The sequence below is a fragment of the Phocoena phocoena genome, chromosome 20 (assembly GCF_963924675.1).
Source record: "Phocoena phocoena chromosome 20, mPhoPho1.1, whole genome shotgun sequence".
NCBI lineage: Eukaryota > Metazoa > Chordata > Mammalia > Artiodactyla > Phocoenidae > Phocoena > Phocoena phocoena.
This window is the reverse complement of record NC_089238.1, coordinates 1,034,289-1,053,089: the sequence shown is the minus strand read 5'-3', so window position 1 is coordinate 1,053,089 and position 18,801 is coordinate 1,034,289. Positions and strand designations below refer to the sequence as shown.

Below are 18,801 nucleotides of genomic sequence, written 5' to 3'. Positions count from 1 at the left end.
TTTTAGCATTTAAAAATTTTTATATCATGATGGTTATACTCAACATTTACATATCCATTCAGAAATTGATCATTAGCAGGCATAGCTTGTCTAACAATAGGGAAAGCAAAAAATGATTCAGAATATTGCTTTTCTTCCTTATTCATCTCTTCTTCCAAGAATAGTCTATTAGATTCAGGTTTTAGAGGAAAGCGAAACTGACGAGAGGCTCCAACAGGATAAGCTGCTAATTCTAAAGGAGGAGCCGAAGGAATAGTAGGACATGGCTCCTGACATGAAGGGGTGGCAGCATTGTTTTTATTTTCTTCCAATTTAGTCATCAAATTTTTCAACTTTGAAAACATATCAGAAATCTCATTCTGTTGAGAAAGTGGCATCTCATTTTGTTTGCTAGCTTGCTCCCGATCTTTATCACCATCAGAAAAAGCCCCTTCATCACTGGAACCTGAAAAATGCTCTCCTGTCTCAGACACAAGGGGAGGAGGAGGCGGAGGAAGGTCCTCTATAGGAGACTTACGAAACAGAGTACGAAAAGCAGCACAATGATCGGGAGCAGAATTTGGACGCTGAGGGCGCGCCCCATTTTCACTTTCAGTTTCAGATTGTAATGGTTCCAGGGCAAGGGAAATTAATTTACAAAGAGATCAAACACGGACAGATATAGGGTCTCCATGCTGATGAGCTCTTCTTAAGGCTCGCATAACCTGTTTCCAAACTTTTAAATTTAACTGGTTATGACCAGTAGGTTGAAACCAGTAACAATGTTTACGAACCAGAGCAAACAATTCATCAAAACATTCTGGTTTCACTTTCACTCCTGAACTCCGTAATAACTGTTTCAGGAGTCTAATGTATTGAAATTCTACTGAATGGGAATTCCCCATTACAGTTACTCTACTGCTCCCGAAGGTTTCGCTTACTCTTGAGCAGACCAATTTCCCCTTCGGTCCCGCGATCACGCGATTACTTACCTTCAGGTCCCTGTTCGGGCGCCAAATGTTGTAGTTTTTCTTATGACAGGGCCGAAAGTAAACTCATCACACGAGATGAATTGTGCCGAAGCACAGCAGTAGAGGGCTGCCGCTCGCTCAGGCAAAACAGTGCCGTCTGTCCTGCTGTGGTAGCTCTTATTTAAGCATTACCTAGGTTTACATTTAAAGACTTGTTTTCTTAACATTCCAGAAATGCCAAAGCAGCAACATATGTTTTTATTAATTATACAATCAATAATGGGCTTTCTTGAAAACATGCCATGCTTCGTCCTTGAGCGTAAAATCAGCACAAGGACATTGCCTTGTGTTCCCACCATTCTGATTATACTGAAGTAGCACAAGGACATTTCCTTGTGTTCCCATCATTCTGATTATACTGAGGACATCGCATGGATCAGTGCCCGAAGCACTCAATGCTTATTCGCAGGCCCCCGATTTGCCGGGGGGGGGGGGGCGCTCAAGGCATTCAGGACTGTTTACAGTTCTGGCTTATTCGCATGCCCCCGGTTTGCCGGTGTGGGGGGGGTGCTCAAAGCAATCAGGACCGCTTGCAGTTCTGGCTTATTCGCCAGTCGCCAGTTTGCTGGGGGGAGGGAGTCATGGGTCACGTCTCCTTTCCACGTCCTCAGTTATTCCACTACACACACTAACTAGTCCTCCTCAAAGATGGGAATGCTTTCTTGAATGTAAAGATCAATTTTTTTTCCCTTTCTTCTGATGCTAGCAATGGAACTTCTTAAAAGATTAGCATTCTTTCCAAACTCTGTTGGGGGTCATGCTGACTCACTGCTCGCTTTGTACATGCTTACTTGGCCTATGAACTTTATGTAAAATGTCAGTATGTCATTTTTTTGTACAATCCTTTGTCTGAAAAATGTAAATAATTGTGCCTTCAACTTCTAAAAGGCAGAACAGACCTCAGAGATTCTGAGAGTCTGTCTCCTGGGTGATAATCCTCAGTTTGGGTTGAATAACATTCACTTTTTTCTTCTTAACTTGATTGTCAATTGAGTTTTTGTGAACAGAAGGAAACCAGTCTTAATGGGATACAGCCACACTCTTATGATCTCACTTATCCTTAATTACCTCTATAAATGACCTATGTCCAACTACAATCCCATTGTAGGTTAGGGCTTCAACCTATGAAAAGTATTCTGTTAATATATGTTAGTGGTAATAAAAGGCAAGTGGTTTACTAAAGCTAGGTAATAAAGAGGAAAAGAATATTCAACTTTTAAAAGTATCCTCCAATTGCCAATAGATCTCAGTAATTTCTGAAATTGCCTTTATAAAAGCATAATTTCCAAAATATGCCTATTAAATACCATAAATGCATCAGTTCTTTTTTAAAATTTACTTATTTTATTTTATTTATTTTTGGCTGCATTGGTTCTTCGTTGCTGTGCGCAGGCTTTTCTCTGGTTGTGGCGAGCAGCAGCTACTCTTCATTGCAGTGCTCAGTCTTCTCATTGCACTAGCTTCTCTTGTTGTGCAGCATGGGCTCTAGGCACACAGGCTTCAGTAGTTGTGGCACGTGGGCTTCAGTAGTTGTGGTTTGCAAGCTCTAGAGCGCAGGCTAAGTAGTTGTGGCAAATGGGTTTAGTTGCTCTGAGGCATGTGGGATCTTCCTGGGCCAAGGCTCGAACCTGTGTCCCCTGCATTGGCAGGTGGATTCTTAACCACTGCACCACGAGGGATGCTCGTAAATGCATCACTTCTAAGAACTATTTCAAACAAACACAAACTTTCAATTAAAATAAATATTCAATGATGCAAAAATATAGTTTAATAAATTCACTTGAATACTTACACTTGTTATCATATATAACACTGATTATTATCCCACCTGACTAATCCCTCACAAACTCATCATCTTCCCTACAAAAAGTTCAGATCATTCTGATCACTGAGATATCCTCTGATACCTGGCAAAAGAAGCCTTCACCTGCTTCCTCTGCTTTTCTCATCACTCTTCCCATCACACACTATACCAAAAACACATTGATCTTCCTTCAGTCATAAATTCCATATGAGACTTTACAACTCAGAGTATTCCCAGGTTTTTTTCTCTCCAAATGAAACATCTATTTTCCCCACTATGCTTTGTAAATTCAAATAAATCTTTTAAGTGTCAACATAGTTTAACGTTTAAAGTGCTGTTATAATCTACACTCTTAAATCTTGAATATTCTCTGTATTACCATAAAATTCCCTGGACCTGTAGTGAATAACAGTATAACATTTTAGAAAATTGGTTTTGAATAATTATTTGCTGTTTTTTATACTCTACATGTAATATGAAGCAGAGTTGTTATCACTGTTATTCGATTTTGAATCAAAATATTCTGAAAGATGAAATGATATAAAATGTGAGCCTACAAATATATAAAGTTGATTAAATAAATGGTAGGGTGTTCCAGAGAGAATTTTAGCCCAGGAGCTACACTTAGAATATTTGTTCTCCTTGCCCAGAAGGCAAAGCAAAATAGAAAGCTGAGTGTCACTACCAAAGATAACAAAAGGATGAATCTTGGTAAGCCTGAAAATACCTTTGCAGAGGTGTTCATTAGACCATGTTGTGGGTTCATAATCAGACTTATCCAAAAAGATAAAATAGAACAGGGTAAAAGGAGACAGCATATTCACCAGGATGAGAATGGTGAACACGGCTTTTTTCCCAGAGAATGGTGCTTTGGTCTCATGGGAAAGTCTAGGGAAAACGCTGTTGCTGTGAATGTGTTGGATTCTCTTGTATTTTGTAGTTTTACAGTTGATGACAACAAGAGGATAAGTCAGACCCTGTTACTCCATTACAGCTGTAAGCCACAACACACTGTATGAAATAAGAGTGATTCTGAGTTTTAAAGTCTGACTCTCACTACTGGGCTTCTCTGGGGACTTTGCAAATTGGAGCTAAGTTTTGGTTTGCAGCACAAGTGGAAGCAAAATAGGAAACTCCATATTAAATTCCCTTCCCTCCCAAAGCTAATTTATAGTTTTGTACCATTTTTAGAATTATACCAATTGTCTCTGCTGTCCTTTGCATGTTGTGCCTCACTATTTATTTGGGAAAGAGAACACATTAATGATGTTTGTGTTAATCTGTTAGAACTGCCATAACAAAGTACCATACAAGGATTGACTTAAATAGAAATTTATTTTCTCACACTTCTGGAGGCTGGGAGTCTGAGAGGAAAGTGTCAACAGGTTTGGTATCTCCTGAGGCCTCTCTCCTTGGCTTGGGAAGGCCATCTTCTCACTGGGTCCTCAAATGGCCTTATTTGTCCCTGTGGGCATACACCTAGTGTCTACTCCTCCTATGAGGAAACCAGTACTAATGAATTAGGGCCCCACCCTTATGACCTCATTTAACCTTAATTACCTCCCTAAAGGCCCTGTCTCCAAATACAGTCACTTAGGCGTTAGGACTTTAACATATGTATATTACTAAGTTAATATAACTGTTAGTGGTAATAAAAGGCAATAGAGTTACTAAAGCTGTGAGATAAACAGGCAAAGAGAATTCAACTATTTGAAAGTATCCTGCAGGTGCTAATGGCTCACAGTAATTTCTAGAAGTGACTTTTGTAAAAACATAACTTCCAGGGCTTCCCTGGTGGTGCAGTGGTTGAGAGTCCGCCTGCCGATGCAGGGGACGCAGGTTCGTGCCCCGGTCCAGGAAGATTCCACGTGCTGCGGAGTGGCTGGGCCTGTGAGCCATGGCCACTGAGCCTGCGTGTACGGAGCCTGTGCTCCGCAACGGGAGAGGCCACAACAGTGAGAGGCCAGCGTAACGCAAAAAAAAAAAAAAAAAGAAAAAGAAAACATAACTTCCCAAAGCTGCCCACTGAATACTCTAAATTCCATAAATGCATAATCACTACTAACTTTTTAAAACAAATAGAAAGCTCCCAACTGAAACAAACATTAAAAGGTGTTAAAATATAGTTTAATAAAATAAATTCATTTCAATACTTAGCACCTTTTATCTTAAACAATTATGATTATTTGTCCTACTTGACTAATCCCTCACAAAGCCATGGTCTCCCCAACAAAAAACTGTGTTCATTCTAATCCTCGAGATAACCTCAGATACCTACTTTCTCTGCTTCTTTGCTACCCACTGTCCCCATCACACAATACCCTAAACAGAAGATCTTCCTTCTGTTCTTTGAACTCCACATGTACCTTTCCAACTCAGAGTATTCCCAAGTCTTTTCCTCTCCATTGAAACATATTTTTTCCTACAATGCTTTGTAAATTAAATCTTCTAGATGTCAACATAAATTTCAAATCAGCAGTGGTTTTCTACCCTGAACATTCCTATATATATTATAAAATTCTTTGAACCTCTAGTGAATAACACTATACAATTTATATAATTATGTTAAAATAGTTATTAATACCATTCATGTTTCTATACACTATATGCAGTATGAAGCAGTTATCATCATCGTTATTCAATTTTGAATCAAAATGTCCCAGTTGGGTAAACAGCATAAAATGTGAGCCTACAAATATATAAAGTTGATTATGTAAATATTGAGATCTTCTAGAATGAACTTATAACCCAGAGACTACACTTGGAACCTCTGTTCTCCTTGCCCAACAGACAAAACAGAACTGAGAAACTTGTGTGTCACTGTCAAAGAGCAGGAAGCAGATGAATTGCCAGAAGCCTGAAGACACCAGTGCACAGGTGTTCGTCAGACCATGGTGTGGGTTTATCATCAAAGTTATCCAAAAGAACAAAATAGAAGACATCAAGGAAAAGGAGACACACATAGTCATCAGAATGAGCCAGTGCTTATGGTGCTTGTCTCACCTGGATGAGAGCAGCACTCTGGTCTCATGGGAAAGTCTACGGTAAGGCTGTCGTGGTGAATGTGTTGGACTCTCCGTTAGTGTCTGTGCAGAACTAGCCCATCTTCCCCTGCCCTCAGACACGAGAGCTCATGGATCTTGGCCCTTTGCACACTGGGATTTACACCAGCAGGCCCTTGGTTCTCAGGCCTTCGGTCTTGCACTAAATGATACCAGCAGTTTTCCTTGTTCTCCAGTTTGCAGACAGCAGGTTGTGGGACTTCTCAGCCTCCATAACCAATTCCTATAATAAATGTCCTCTTAACATAGTCATCTCTCAGGGGATGTATCCACAGGGACCTGGTTCCAGCCTCCACCACTTGGATATCAGAATCCTCAGATGTTCAATTACCTTACATAAGATGGCCCAGCACAGTTGGCCCTCTGGATGTAGGGGTTCTGCATCTGGGGTTGGCTGAATCCTGGGATGCAGAACTTGCAGATATGGAACTGTATCTATATATCCTACTGCTTCTGTTTTTACGGAGAATGCTAACACAGACAATACAAATTCCCAACTGTAGAAAAGTCCCTGCAATCACAAAGGAAATAATAATCACGTCAATTGAAAGCTCTCTTTGGCCCCATTCCTGTTTGCCCATTTCTGTCCCCCCTCACCTTGGAAGAACCTAATTAAAGGAATGAGGTCAGTAAACAATTTAAACTAACTCCTGACTTATGCTCTCCTGAATGCACACCATACCTTGCCTGACCTGTTCATTGTTTTCCTAGATTAAAAAGAATTAAGTAAAGAATGACTAGCTCTCTACCCTCGACAGATCCCTAAGCAATCCTACAAGCAGACCCCACAGGGGTAACAGCCGAAGTCAGCCAGACTGAATGCAATGGAAAAGTTGCAGAAACTAACCTCCTGCTTTGACGATTCACTGAGATTCTTTCCCCTTTTTCCTTTTAAAAACTATCATGGCTGGGAATTCCCTGGCAGTCCAGTGATCAAGACTTCATGCTTTCACTGCAGTGGGCATGGGTTCGACCCCAGCTCATGAACTAAAATCCCACATGCTGCAACGTGTGGCCAAAAAACAAAACAAAACTGTCATGGCTGACCAGAATGTTCAGAGTTGGTCTCGGGTCATGAGTCCACCTTCTCTCCGGACTGCCAGCTTTTCTGATTAAAACATCTTTCCCTCCTGACACTTCCTTCTCCATTATTGGCTTTTCAGCCGTGAGCAACCAAACCTGAGTTTGGTAATACAATGAGAAAAAATTCTGCATTTATGCTACTCCCAATAGTTCAAGACTCAGGAGACCATTCACATACATGCTTCAACTCTGAACAACGCAGCCACTGTACTATACTAAAATAGCATGTTTCTTTGTTCCCTTCTGAGACTGATGGTGTCAGAGATAAACACAACCAGATGTTAGTTGAAATGATAAAAACAACAATGGAAAAAAACGTTTTATTCAGTAACTACTGACAGCAGGAAAGAGTTGAACTCCATGGTAATTTCTGCAGAGGTGATCAGGTGTTTTAAACGGAGATTGAGAGGGACTTCCCTGGTGGCCCAGTAGTCAGGAATCCACACTTCCACTGCAGGGGACAGGGGTTCAATCCCTGGTTGGGGAACTAAGATCCAGCATGCAGTGTGGCACAGCCAAAAGAAAATAAAAAACAGAAAAAACAACCAAAAAAAACAACCAAAAAACCCTGTGAGATATATATATATATATAAATTTTTAAATAAAGGGAGAATTTTTAAATAAAGGGAGAATGAGAAAACAGAAGATGGGAGTTCAGTAGTCACAGAACTGAAACATTATAAAGTGTTGGGAAATGTAAACAAGATTAGTGCAGCTGTATTTGATAGGCAGTAATTATGAAAACTAGGATTCTATCCTATCCAAAGAGACTGAGAGACACCAAAAAGACTGAGAGAAAGAGGCCTAATTAATCCTGATGACTACATTTCAATGGATTAGCCTCAGCTCTTTGAGAAACATACATATAATTATAAACTCTTCTTAGTAAATGCTGAAAAAAAGAGGCTGGTGGAGGGGTGCCATTCATCAAGTTTACTTAGAACTAAGTAAATTCTCCTGGCAGATTAATCTGAAACTGTAAAGTACATGTCTCCATTACATTGTGTGAAACAAAAGGATTGAAAAAACTCAAGATATGTTCTTCGAGTACTGAAAGCAATTATTCCATAAAGCAGTAAAATGGGTATCTTTGTTGTTTCACTGTCCTACTCGTTAAAGAAAAGGAAAATCGTCAATGAATCAAAGAATAAGCAGAAAAGGAAATTCCCTGGTGGTCCAATGGTTAGGACTTTCACTGCAAGGGCCCAGATTCAATCCCTGTTTGATGAACTAAGATCCTAAAAGCTGTGCAGTGTAGCCAAAATAAATAAATAAATAATAAAGCAGAAAACAAAATGAGACATTTAACCAAAGATAGCAAATATAAATCTGAAAAGATGCTAACCATGAATCCTTAGGGAAATTCAATTAAAACAGTGAGAGAGCACAGCAAACTCATAAAAAGAGTTTAAAAAAAAAAAAAGACTGACCAACTAATTATTCACTAAGATGTGGAGGAAATGGAACCTTCATACAACTGCTGGTATGAATACAAAAAAATACACAACACTGTAAATCAACTAGATTCCAATAAAATTTTTTTTAAAAAAAGAAAAAGAAAAAAATACCATGTTTAAATAGCAATTTGTTAGTTTCTTCAAAAGCTAAACGTTCACCTAACTTTGTGATTCAAACACTGCAATCTAATTTTTTGGCCAAAAGATAAAAGAAACAAATATCCAGATTAAGAACTGTACACAAATGCTTGCACAAGTTTATTATCAACCATCAAAACACGGAATTAACCCAAATAGCCATAAACAGGTGAATGGATAAATACTGTTATATCGAATGGTAAGAATATTACTTAAAAAAATAAAAAAGAGCTCCTCATTTAACATCATTGATGAATCTCAAAATAATTATAAAACACAAAACCAGGAGAAAACAAAAGTAAACATTTTACGATTCCATCAGGTAAATTATAGAAATCGCAAGGGTATCTATTACAAGGAGAAATAAATCAATGGTTGCTTGGATGGCTGTGAAGGGCAGGGACACAGAGATTATAAAAGAACATGGAGCAAATACACAGTGACAGACATGGTCACTACCATGACTGTGATGATGTTTTCACAAGTATCATGTGTATGTCAAAACTTATCAAATACTTCACTTTAAATGTGTGTACTTTACTACATGTAAATTACACCTAAATAAAACTTTAAAAAAACACTTCAAGATAAACAAAATCTGTATGCCCCACTTTTTTGGAAAATAGATTTGACAGCCCTATAGTGATTCCACCATCTTTCTGTCATGCCCTCTGGGGGTCAATCCTGCCTCAGTGGCAGCAAACACTGGCAAGTAATAAAGGACATTTCCACTTCAGTCCACAGGAATGTTGGCTGGCTCACAAGAGCCACATCCCTAGACTACTTTTCTCTACCTTTCTTTTTTCTGCCTGTGCAGCAACAGCCTTGAGGCGAACATTACAGGGAGGTTACAAAAATCCACAAAACTTTCCAATTATCTTCTGTGACAATGACCTCAACTACACAAGTTAAACATGCCTGGAGGTCCTGAGATTGTGTACACACTGATCCTGCACATCAGTCATCGTCACAAACACATCTGTGGATGCACTTTTAGAAGAAGCACATTCCAATGAGCTGACTGCTGTCTCCTTTGCTCCCTACTAACACAGTTTCTGTATCAGTTTCAGTTTCCCCTGACCCCTATAGTCTTACAACCAGTGACCGTCACCCATGGAATTGTGGACATCAGAGCACATGCTCTTTGCAAGACCATGGGAGATGCCTATCAACAGTGCTGACATCTCTTGTGATACCCCCCATGAACAGGGGAAAAAATTCATGCTGTTCCAAGAACTTGAGATTGTCACACCTTACTCCTCTTGAGAGTGATGTCTGAGTCTCCTAAAGCTCATAGCATCCAGGCTTCAAATGAGGACCAAAAAGCCCTGCCCTCTCTCCTACAACTTCACCGGCACCAATGCAAATTTGACCAAAAATGACAAGCCACGTTTTGCAATCGTACTATCCTCCCTGAGGCCCATGCCTGTGGAGCCCAAATCTCCTTATAAAAAATCTCTAGCAGTACAAAGAACTCCAAAAACAAAATAGGCCTTAAACAGTAAGGCATCCGTATTATACAAACCAAAACAATGTGTGGCACACAGTTTGGGTTGGTGACTTGCTAGATGGAAAAACTGAGCATGAGAGAATATGTCCCTGGAAAATGTCCTTCTCTGCACATTGTCAGCTGAATTCATATGACGTTCTCGGGGCCAACATTCCTTCAGGCTTTTGTACACATAGTCAGAGAGGGGGGAACACCAACCCCTAACAGACTGGGCTACCACTCCTGGTTTGCTCCAACACTTGGTAGAACAGAGGTCAGTTTCCCTGAGCACACTGAGCTGGTGACTGATGCACACTGTGTGGACCTGCCAGGCGATAGAGGTAAAACGGCCACAGAAACGGGCAGTGACATAAATCTGGGAAGAGACCTGGACAGGTTACAAAGTGCAATACAGCCACACGTGCTACCCACATAACTGAAATTTCAGGGGTATCTCCCACTGTGGACAACTGATGTATGAGATTGAATTCAGATAGGCCACTCCTCAGTTTCTTCCAACGTCATTACCCTGAAGAAGAAAACTGCACTTTTCCTTTCACATTCAAGGCCTTTCTCCAGTGTAAACTCTACCATGTATACCGGGGTGAACTCTTTTGTTTTTTAAATATTTATTTGGCAGTGTCGGGTCTTAGTTGCGGCACATGGGATCTTCGTTGCAGTGCACAGGCTCTAGAATGTGTGGGCTCAGTAGTTGAGGCTCGCAGACTTAGTTGCCCCATGGCATGGGGGATCTTAGTTCCCCGACCAAGGATAGAACGCACATTGCCTGCACTGGAAGGTGGATTCTGAACCAAAGGACAAACAGGGAAGTCCCATGAGATGAATTCTTTAGGAAACAATTTCCCAAATTCCTGGCATGAATAAGGCTCTTCCTGTGAACTCTAATAAGAACAAAAGGTGGAACTAGAAGTAAACAACTTCCCACATTCACAACACACATTAAGACCTTCCACCTCTGTCAACATGGACGTGGAAGGAGTGCAAAGCTCTGGGGAAAAGATTTCTCACATTCACTATCCTCATATGACCTCGATCTTGTGTGAACTCTCTGATGATAATGGAGGCCAGACCTAGAAGAAAAAGATCTCCCACATTCACTGCATTTATAAGGCTTTTCTCCAGTATGAATTATACAGTGTTCAGTGAGATAAGAATTTGCTCTAAAGGACTTCCCACATTCAGTGCATTCATAAGGACTTTGGTTACTGTGAATTCTCTGATGTTCACGGAGAATGGAACTACAAATAAAAGATTTCCCACATTCACTATACTCATATGGCCTCAATCCTGTGTGAACTCTCTGATGATAACGGAAAACATACCTAGATGAAAAAGCTTTCCCACATTCACTGCATTTATAAGGCTTTTCTCCAGTGTGAACTCTACAGTATTCAATGAGAGAAGACTCTCTCCTAAAGGTTTTCCCACATTCACTGCACTCATAAGGGCTTTCTCCAGTGTGAGCTCCCTGATGATAATGAAGGTTCCTCCGAGTAGTAAAAGATTTCCCACATTCATTACACTCATAAGGCCTTTCTCCTGTGTGAATTCTCTGATGATTACTGAGGTTGGAACTAGAGGAAAAAGATTTCCCACATTCACTGCACACATAAGGCCTTTCTCCTGTGTGGACTCTGTGATGATAACGGAGGGTGGAACAAGAGTAAAAACATTTCCCACATACAGTGCACTCATAAGGCCTATCTCCAGCATGAGTCTTCTGATGATAACACAGGGCAGAGCTGGAGGTAAAACATTTTCCACACTCACTGCACTCATATGGCCTTTCTCCTGTGTGAACTCTCTGATGATAACGAAGGCCAGAGTGAGAGGTAAAAGACTTCCCACATTCACTACATTCATAAGGCCTTGGTCCAGTGTGAAATCTCTGATGATAATGGAGGCCATGGCGAGACATAAAAGATTTCCCACATTCAATGCATTCATAAGGCCTTTTTCCACTATGAACCTTCCAGTGTTGAGTGAGGTAAGACTGATGACTAAAGGATTTCCAACACTCACTGCACTCATAAGGCCTTTTTCCTGTGTGAACTCTCCGGTGGAGAATGAGTATCGAGCTATTGGTAAAAGATTTCCCACATTCACTGCAAGCAAAAGGCCTTTCCCCTTTATGTACTCGCTGGTGTAGGACGAGCACCAAGCTATTAGTAAAAGAGTTCCCACACTCACTGCAATCGTAAGGCCTTTCTCCTGTGTGAACTCTCCAGTGTACAATGAGGTAAAATTTTCGTCTAAAAGATATCCCACATTGAGTACACTCATAACGCCTTTCTCCAGTGTGAAATGTCCGTTCTCGAACTATGATGGATCTGCGGCTCAAAGACTGTGCACATTCACTGCACAAGTAACAATTTTCTCCAATGTGACTTCTCCAGGGATAACTAAGGACAAAGTTTTGGTTAAAGGATTTCCCACATTTGCTGCACTTGTACTGCCTTGCCGCAGTACGAATTCTTCGATGCAGATTGAGGGTTGAGGTTTGCCTGAAAGATTTTCCACATTCATGACACACATGAAGCCTTTCTCCAGTATGCACTCTCTGGTGCACAACAAATGAGGGTTTGTACCTGAATGTCTTCCCACATTCACTGCACACAAAACAATGTCTTCCAGGGTGGACACCCTGGTTCTGAACAAATGCATGTTTCGGGCTGAAGGCTTTCTTGAATTCTCCCCAGCTGTAATGACTTTCTCTGCTTTGTAAAGTTGCCTCATGCTGGGCAATCTTGTTTGGCTTCTCCCTGGTGTGAGTGGTCTGTTGCTGGAGATGTCCCAAGGTGGCCAGAAAGTCTTTCCCTACTTCCTCACAGGTAAAGGGCTTCCTTAACACATGGCATTTGCAGCTTTTCACAAACAAGGCCCTGACTACAGCATTACTGAAGGATTTCTCTGCCATGTGCTGCTTTTGGTGTTTTAGGAGGTTTGCACTAAAATGAAATCGTTTCATACATATTCTACACCTGAACACTTTCTGGCTGTGTTGTGTTTCTTCATGCTCAGCCAAGTGAAAAATACTTTGCAAGACCAGACTACACGTCTCACTGGAGTAGTTCTTCTGGGAAAACAAAGGTGCCTTAGGAGTCCTGGCCTGTGATATGCTTATAGAAATGCTTTGTTGAAAGGGTGCTTCTGCATCCTTTGCTCCACAGCAGCAACATGAATGCAAATAAATGATGGTGAAACACACGCAAATAAACATGTTGACTTTATAGGAAGGGGGCAGCATCATCATAAAGGTAATGTGTCACATCTAGGAAGGAGTCTACAGGATGCTTTTCCAGAAAGGAGACTTGTAATTCCACTGGGGAAGTAGCTACTGGGCATGACTGTGCCTCTAAGGCAAAAGAATGGTACACTTCAACAGGGGAAGGACATTAGGATAGGGTGCAGCACCAAGTAGAGAGGCATATTCTAGAACTTGTTCATATGCCAGAGGATTCCTGCAGGACCTATTCTGCTAGTGACGTGACACTGTGTAGAAGCATATGTCCAAACCCAGCAGAAACCAACTACAGTAGAATAGCTGCTGTTCAAGGCCAATTTAAGGATGTGTGGACACCTCATAGCACATGCGGACCAAAGCTGCAGAGCAGGAGAGGAGGATATATGAGAGTAATGGCTGAGATTTGAAGTCCAGAGACATGGGTCTTGTCGCTGGGCTGGAAGTCAGAGTAGATATCACAGTGAAGTAAAACTGACTAGTCAGCACAGGCTTAACAGTGGGAAAGGGAAATACACATGGGCTGTGGTGTGGGCAACAACCAAAAACATACTGGCTAAATGAGAAACATTCCTGGTATGATCTGAACACAGTACTGATGTCACACCCTCCAGGTTCACCAGGGCAAGGTACCTGTGAGTTCACCTTGCAGACTTGGCTATTGAGAATCCCTATAATTTTTGGTGTCCCTGACCTCAGCTGACAGCTGCAGAGCCACTACATGGCTGGTCCCTTCTGACAGCCAAAACTGCCACACCCCACCTAGCCAATGATCTTGTAACCAACCCAAGTTAAGGTCTCTCCCTATCAAAACAAGTCTGAAAATCCGGATGATGTGACTGATCCATCAAATGCAGAAACATGAAAAAAAGGCTCCAAGAAACATGGAATATCAAGGAAACAAGACATCACCAAAGGAGCATAAGTTTCCAGCAAGTGAACCCAAAGAAATGCATATCTATAAACAACTGGACAAAGATTTCAAAATAAATGTTTTAAGGAAGCTCCAGGAGAACACAAACAGAAACTCAATGAAAGCAGGAAAAAAATACACAAACAAATCAACAGGTTCCAAGAATGGGAGTTCCTTGGCAGTCCAGTGGTTAGGGCTTCACACTCCCACTGCACGGGGTACAGGTTCCATTCCTGGTCAAGGAACTGAGATCCTGCATGCCACACAGTGCATCCAAAAATAACAAACAAACAAGAAAACCCAAGAAGTTCCGAGATAGAAAAAAAAAAAAGGAAAAGGAATTAAATTTTGCAGCTGAAGAACACAATGAATGAAATTTAAAATACAACAGAGAACAGCAAACTTGATCAAGCAGGAGAAAAGTCTGTGACCTTGAATCAGGTGATTTGAAATTATCCAGCCAGAGGGAAAAAAGACTGAAGAAAACCTATGTAAATTATGGGATACCATTAAGAGAAATAATATTCGTATTGTGGAAGTGCCACAAGAAGTGACAGAGAAAGGAGCAGAAAGCTTATTTAAATAAAAAATGGTGGAAACAATCAACCAAATCAAGAGAGAGGTGTGGACATGCAGGTACATTATGTGCATAGGTCCCCATCCAGATTCAATCCAACAAGATAAGATCTTCACTGAGATACAGTGAAATGAAAGCTTGAAAAGTCAAAGACAGAGAATTTTGAAAGCAGTAAAAAAAAAATCCCATAACATATAAGAGAAGCCCTGTAAGGCTATAAGCACATTTCTCAGCAGAACCCATGCAACCTAGGAGAGAGTGGGACATTAAATTCAGAATGCAGAAGAAAAAAACCCTGGCAACTAAGAAATACTTTATCTGGCAAAGCTGTCCTTCAGAAATGAAGGAGTGATAAAAACTCTCCTGCACAAACAAAAGCTGAGACAGTTCATCACCATTCAATCTGCCTTATCAGAAATGCTAAACGGAGCTTTTCAAGCTGAAAAGAGAACACTAATTAGTAACAGGAAGATACACAAAAATATAAAGCACAGTGGTAAAGGTTAAGTATATACTCAAATTCAGAATATGCTAACACTGTAACATGGTGGTGTGGTAATCATTTAATACTAGTATAAATGACAAAAGACAAAAATATTAAAAATTACTACAGCCACAATTGGTTCTTAATAACTACAAGTATAAAAAGATATATACTGTCACACCAAAAACATAAATGCAGGGACTTCCCTGGTGGCGCAGTGGTTAAGAATCCGCCTGCCAATGCAGGGGACATGGGTTCGAGCCCTGGACTGGGAAGAAGCCACATGCTGTGGAGCAACTAAGCCCGCGTGCCACAACTACAGACGCCCACATGCCTAGAGCCCATGTTCTGCAACAAGAGAAGCCACTGCAATGAGAAGTCTGAACACTGCAACGAAGAGTAGCCCCCACTCACCGCAACTGGAGAAAAAAGCTCACGGGCAGCAACGAAGACCCAACACAGCCAAAAATAAAAATTTTCTTTTAAAATGTAGGGTTTCCCTCATGGCACAGTGGTTGAGAGTCCACCTGCCGATGCAGGCGACACGGGTTCGCGCCCTGGTCCAGGAGGATCCCACATGCCACGGAGCGGCTGGGCCTATGAGCCATGGCCACTGGGCCTGCGTGTCCGGAGCCTGTGCTCCGCAACGGGAGAGGCTACAACAGTGAGAGACCCATGTACCACACACAAAAAAAAGCAAATGTAAATGCAAAAGGGGTGAGATACTAAAAGGGGATTTTCCCCTTTTATTTATTTATTTTTATTGAAGCATAGTTGATTTACAATGTTGTATTAATTATTGCTATACAGCAAAGTGATTCAGTTATACATATATATACGTTCTTTTTTAAAATATTATTTTCCTTTATGGCTTATCAGAGGATACTGAATATACTTCTCTGTACCATATGGTAAGACTTTGTTGTTTAGTCATTCTATATTTAAAAGCTTACACCTGGGAATTCCCTGGTGGTCCAGTGGTTAAGAATCCACCCTCCAATGCAGGGGACGTGGGTTTTATCCCTGGTTGGGGAACTAAGATCCCACATGCCACAGGGCAACTAAGACCGCGTAGCTCAACTAGAGACCCTGCGTGCCGCAAACTATAGAGCCCATGCACTCTGTAGTCCGCATGCCACAACTGTACAGCCCGCATGCTCTGGAGCCTGTAATCACAAATAGAGAGAAGCCTGTGTGCCACAACAAAGATCCCATGTGTCGCCATTAAGACCCAACGGAGCCAAAATAAACAAATAAATTTTAAGGAAAAAACAGCTTACACCTGCTAACCCCAACCTCCCACTCCATCCCTTCCCCAACCCCCTCTCTCTTAGCAACCACCAGTCTGTTCTCTATCTCTGTGATTCTGTTGCTGTTTCATAGATAGGTTCATTTATGTCATATATTAGACTCCACATATAAGTGACATCATATGGTATTTGTATTTCTCTTTCTGATTTACTTCACTTAATATGATAATCTCTAGGTCCATCTATGTTGCTGCAAATGTCAGACTTCCTTCTTTATGGCTGAGTAGTATCCCATTGTATATGCTGGGTTGGCCAAAAAGTTCGTTTGGGTTTTTCTATAAGATGCTATGGAAAAACCTGAATGAACTTTCTGTCCAACCCAATATATACCACATCTTTTTAAACCATTCATCTATTGATGGGCATTTAGGTTGTTTCCATGTCTTGGCTATTGTAAATAGTGCTGCTATGAACATTTGGGTGCATATATCTTTTTGAATTATAGTTTTATCTGGATATATGCCCAGGAGAGGGATTGCTGGATCATATGGTAATCCTTTTAGTTTTCTGAGGAACTTGCATACTGTTTTCCACAGTGGCTACACCAACTTACATTCCCAACAACAGTGTAGGAGGGTTCTAGAATGGGACTTTCTGTATAAAACTGACATTAAGTTATCAGCTTAAAATACTGTTATGTTTCATGAAAACCTGATGGTAAACACAAAAGCAAAAACCTACAGTAGATACGCAAAAGAGAAAGAGAAAGGAATCAAAGAACACTGCTACCGAAAACCATCAAATCACAAAGGAAGAAAGTGAGAAAGAAAAAAGGAACTAAGGAACTACCAAAATTAACAATATGGCAATTAGAAAGTCCTTACAAAATTCTCTCCATTCAGAAGACACACAGTGACTGAGGATAAAGCCTTCAAGAGACTCACATCAGCTTTAAGGACATAAATAGGCTAAAAGAGAAGGAAATGAAAAAAAACTCCATACAAATGGAAACCAAAAAACAGTAGTTTATACTTATAAATAGTCTACATTTAGACAAGAAAAATAAACTTCAACTCAAAACCTACCACAAGAGACAAAAAAAGTCATTAAATAATTATAAAGGTGTTGATTCATCAAGAGAACAGAACATATTATAAGTAATATGCATCTAACACCAGAGAACTTAAATGTATAAGGCAAACACTAAGAAAGTGGAAAGTAGAAAAGAAAGCAATGAAATAGTATTAGCAGACTCCAATACCCATCTTTTGAGAAAGGGTAGATTAACCAAATAGAAAATCAATAAGGAAATATTTAATGACATTTTAGCTCAAACATTGACCAAATACTGAATGGAACTTTAGACCACCTCAACCTAACAAACATACACAGAACATGCAATTCAACTACAGCAGAATACATTCTTTTCAAGTGGACACAGAACACTCTCTACGAAAGATCATATGTTAGGTCACAAAACAAGTCTTAACACATTTAAGAAGACTGAAATCATATCAAGAATCTTATCCAGCCATGAGGGTTGGAAACTACAAATCAGTAACATAATATATTTGTGAATGCGGGAAAGTTCAAACATATATGAACATTAAACAACACATTCCTGGGACTTCCCTGGTGGCGCAGTGGATAAGACTTCATGCCCCCAATGCATGGGGCCCGGGTTCAATCCCTGGTCAGGGAACTAGATCGAACATGCATGCCACAACTAAGAGTTCATATGCCACAACTAAGGAGCCCATGTGCCACAACTAAGGAGCTGGCAAGCCTCAACTAAGGAGCACACATGCTGCAACTAAGACCCCATGCAACCAAATAAATAAATAAGTGAATATTTTAAAAAAACCCACCACATTCCTGAACCGTTAATGTGTTGAAGAAAAAAATCAGAAGGAAAAGTAAAATTATCTTGAGACAAAGTAAAATGGATCAAAACATGACAAAACTTACGCGATGCAGCAAAAGAATTTCTAAAAGCAAATCTGATAGCAATAAATGCCTATATTAAGGAAAAAGAAAAATCTAAAATACACAAACTCACTTTACAACACAAGGAACTAGGAAAACAAACAACTAAGCTCAAATGTAGAAGGAAGGAAATAACAAAGGTCAGAGCAGAAATAAAATACAGACTGAAGAAACAATAGGAATGTTAACAAAGCTGAGAGTTGGTTTTTGAAAAGAAACAAAATTGACAAACCTTCAGCTACATTAAATTAGAAAAGAGGAGACTCAAATAAATGAACTCAGAAAT

The 18,801-nt window shown here is 40.4% G+C and overlaps 1 protein-coding gene across 1 annotated transcript; it reads right to left on the bottom strand.

The window, feature by feature from the left end:
• Positions 1 to 11,022: 11,022 nt before the first annotated feature.
• On the bottom strand, positions 11,023 to 12,981 carry LOC136140866 (zinc finger protein 418-like). Its single transcript, XM_065899015.1, has 3 exons — positions 12,534 to 12,981; positions 11,387 to 12,377; positions 11,023 to 11,302 (listed from the first exon to the last, which is right to left on the bottom strand). The coding sequence occupies exons 1-3, from the start codon at positions 12,979 to 12,981 to the stop codon at positions 11,023 to 11,025; spliced, it is 1,719 nt and encodes a 572-aa protein (XP_065755087.1).
• Between the last annotated feature and the right edge of the window lie 5,820 nt (positions 12,982 to 18,801).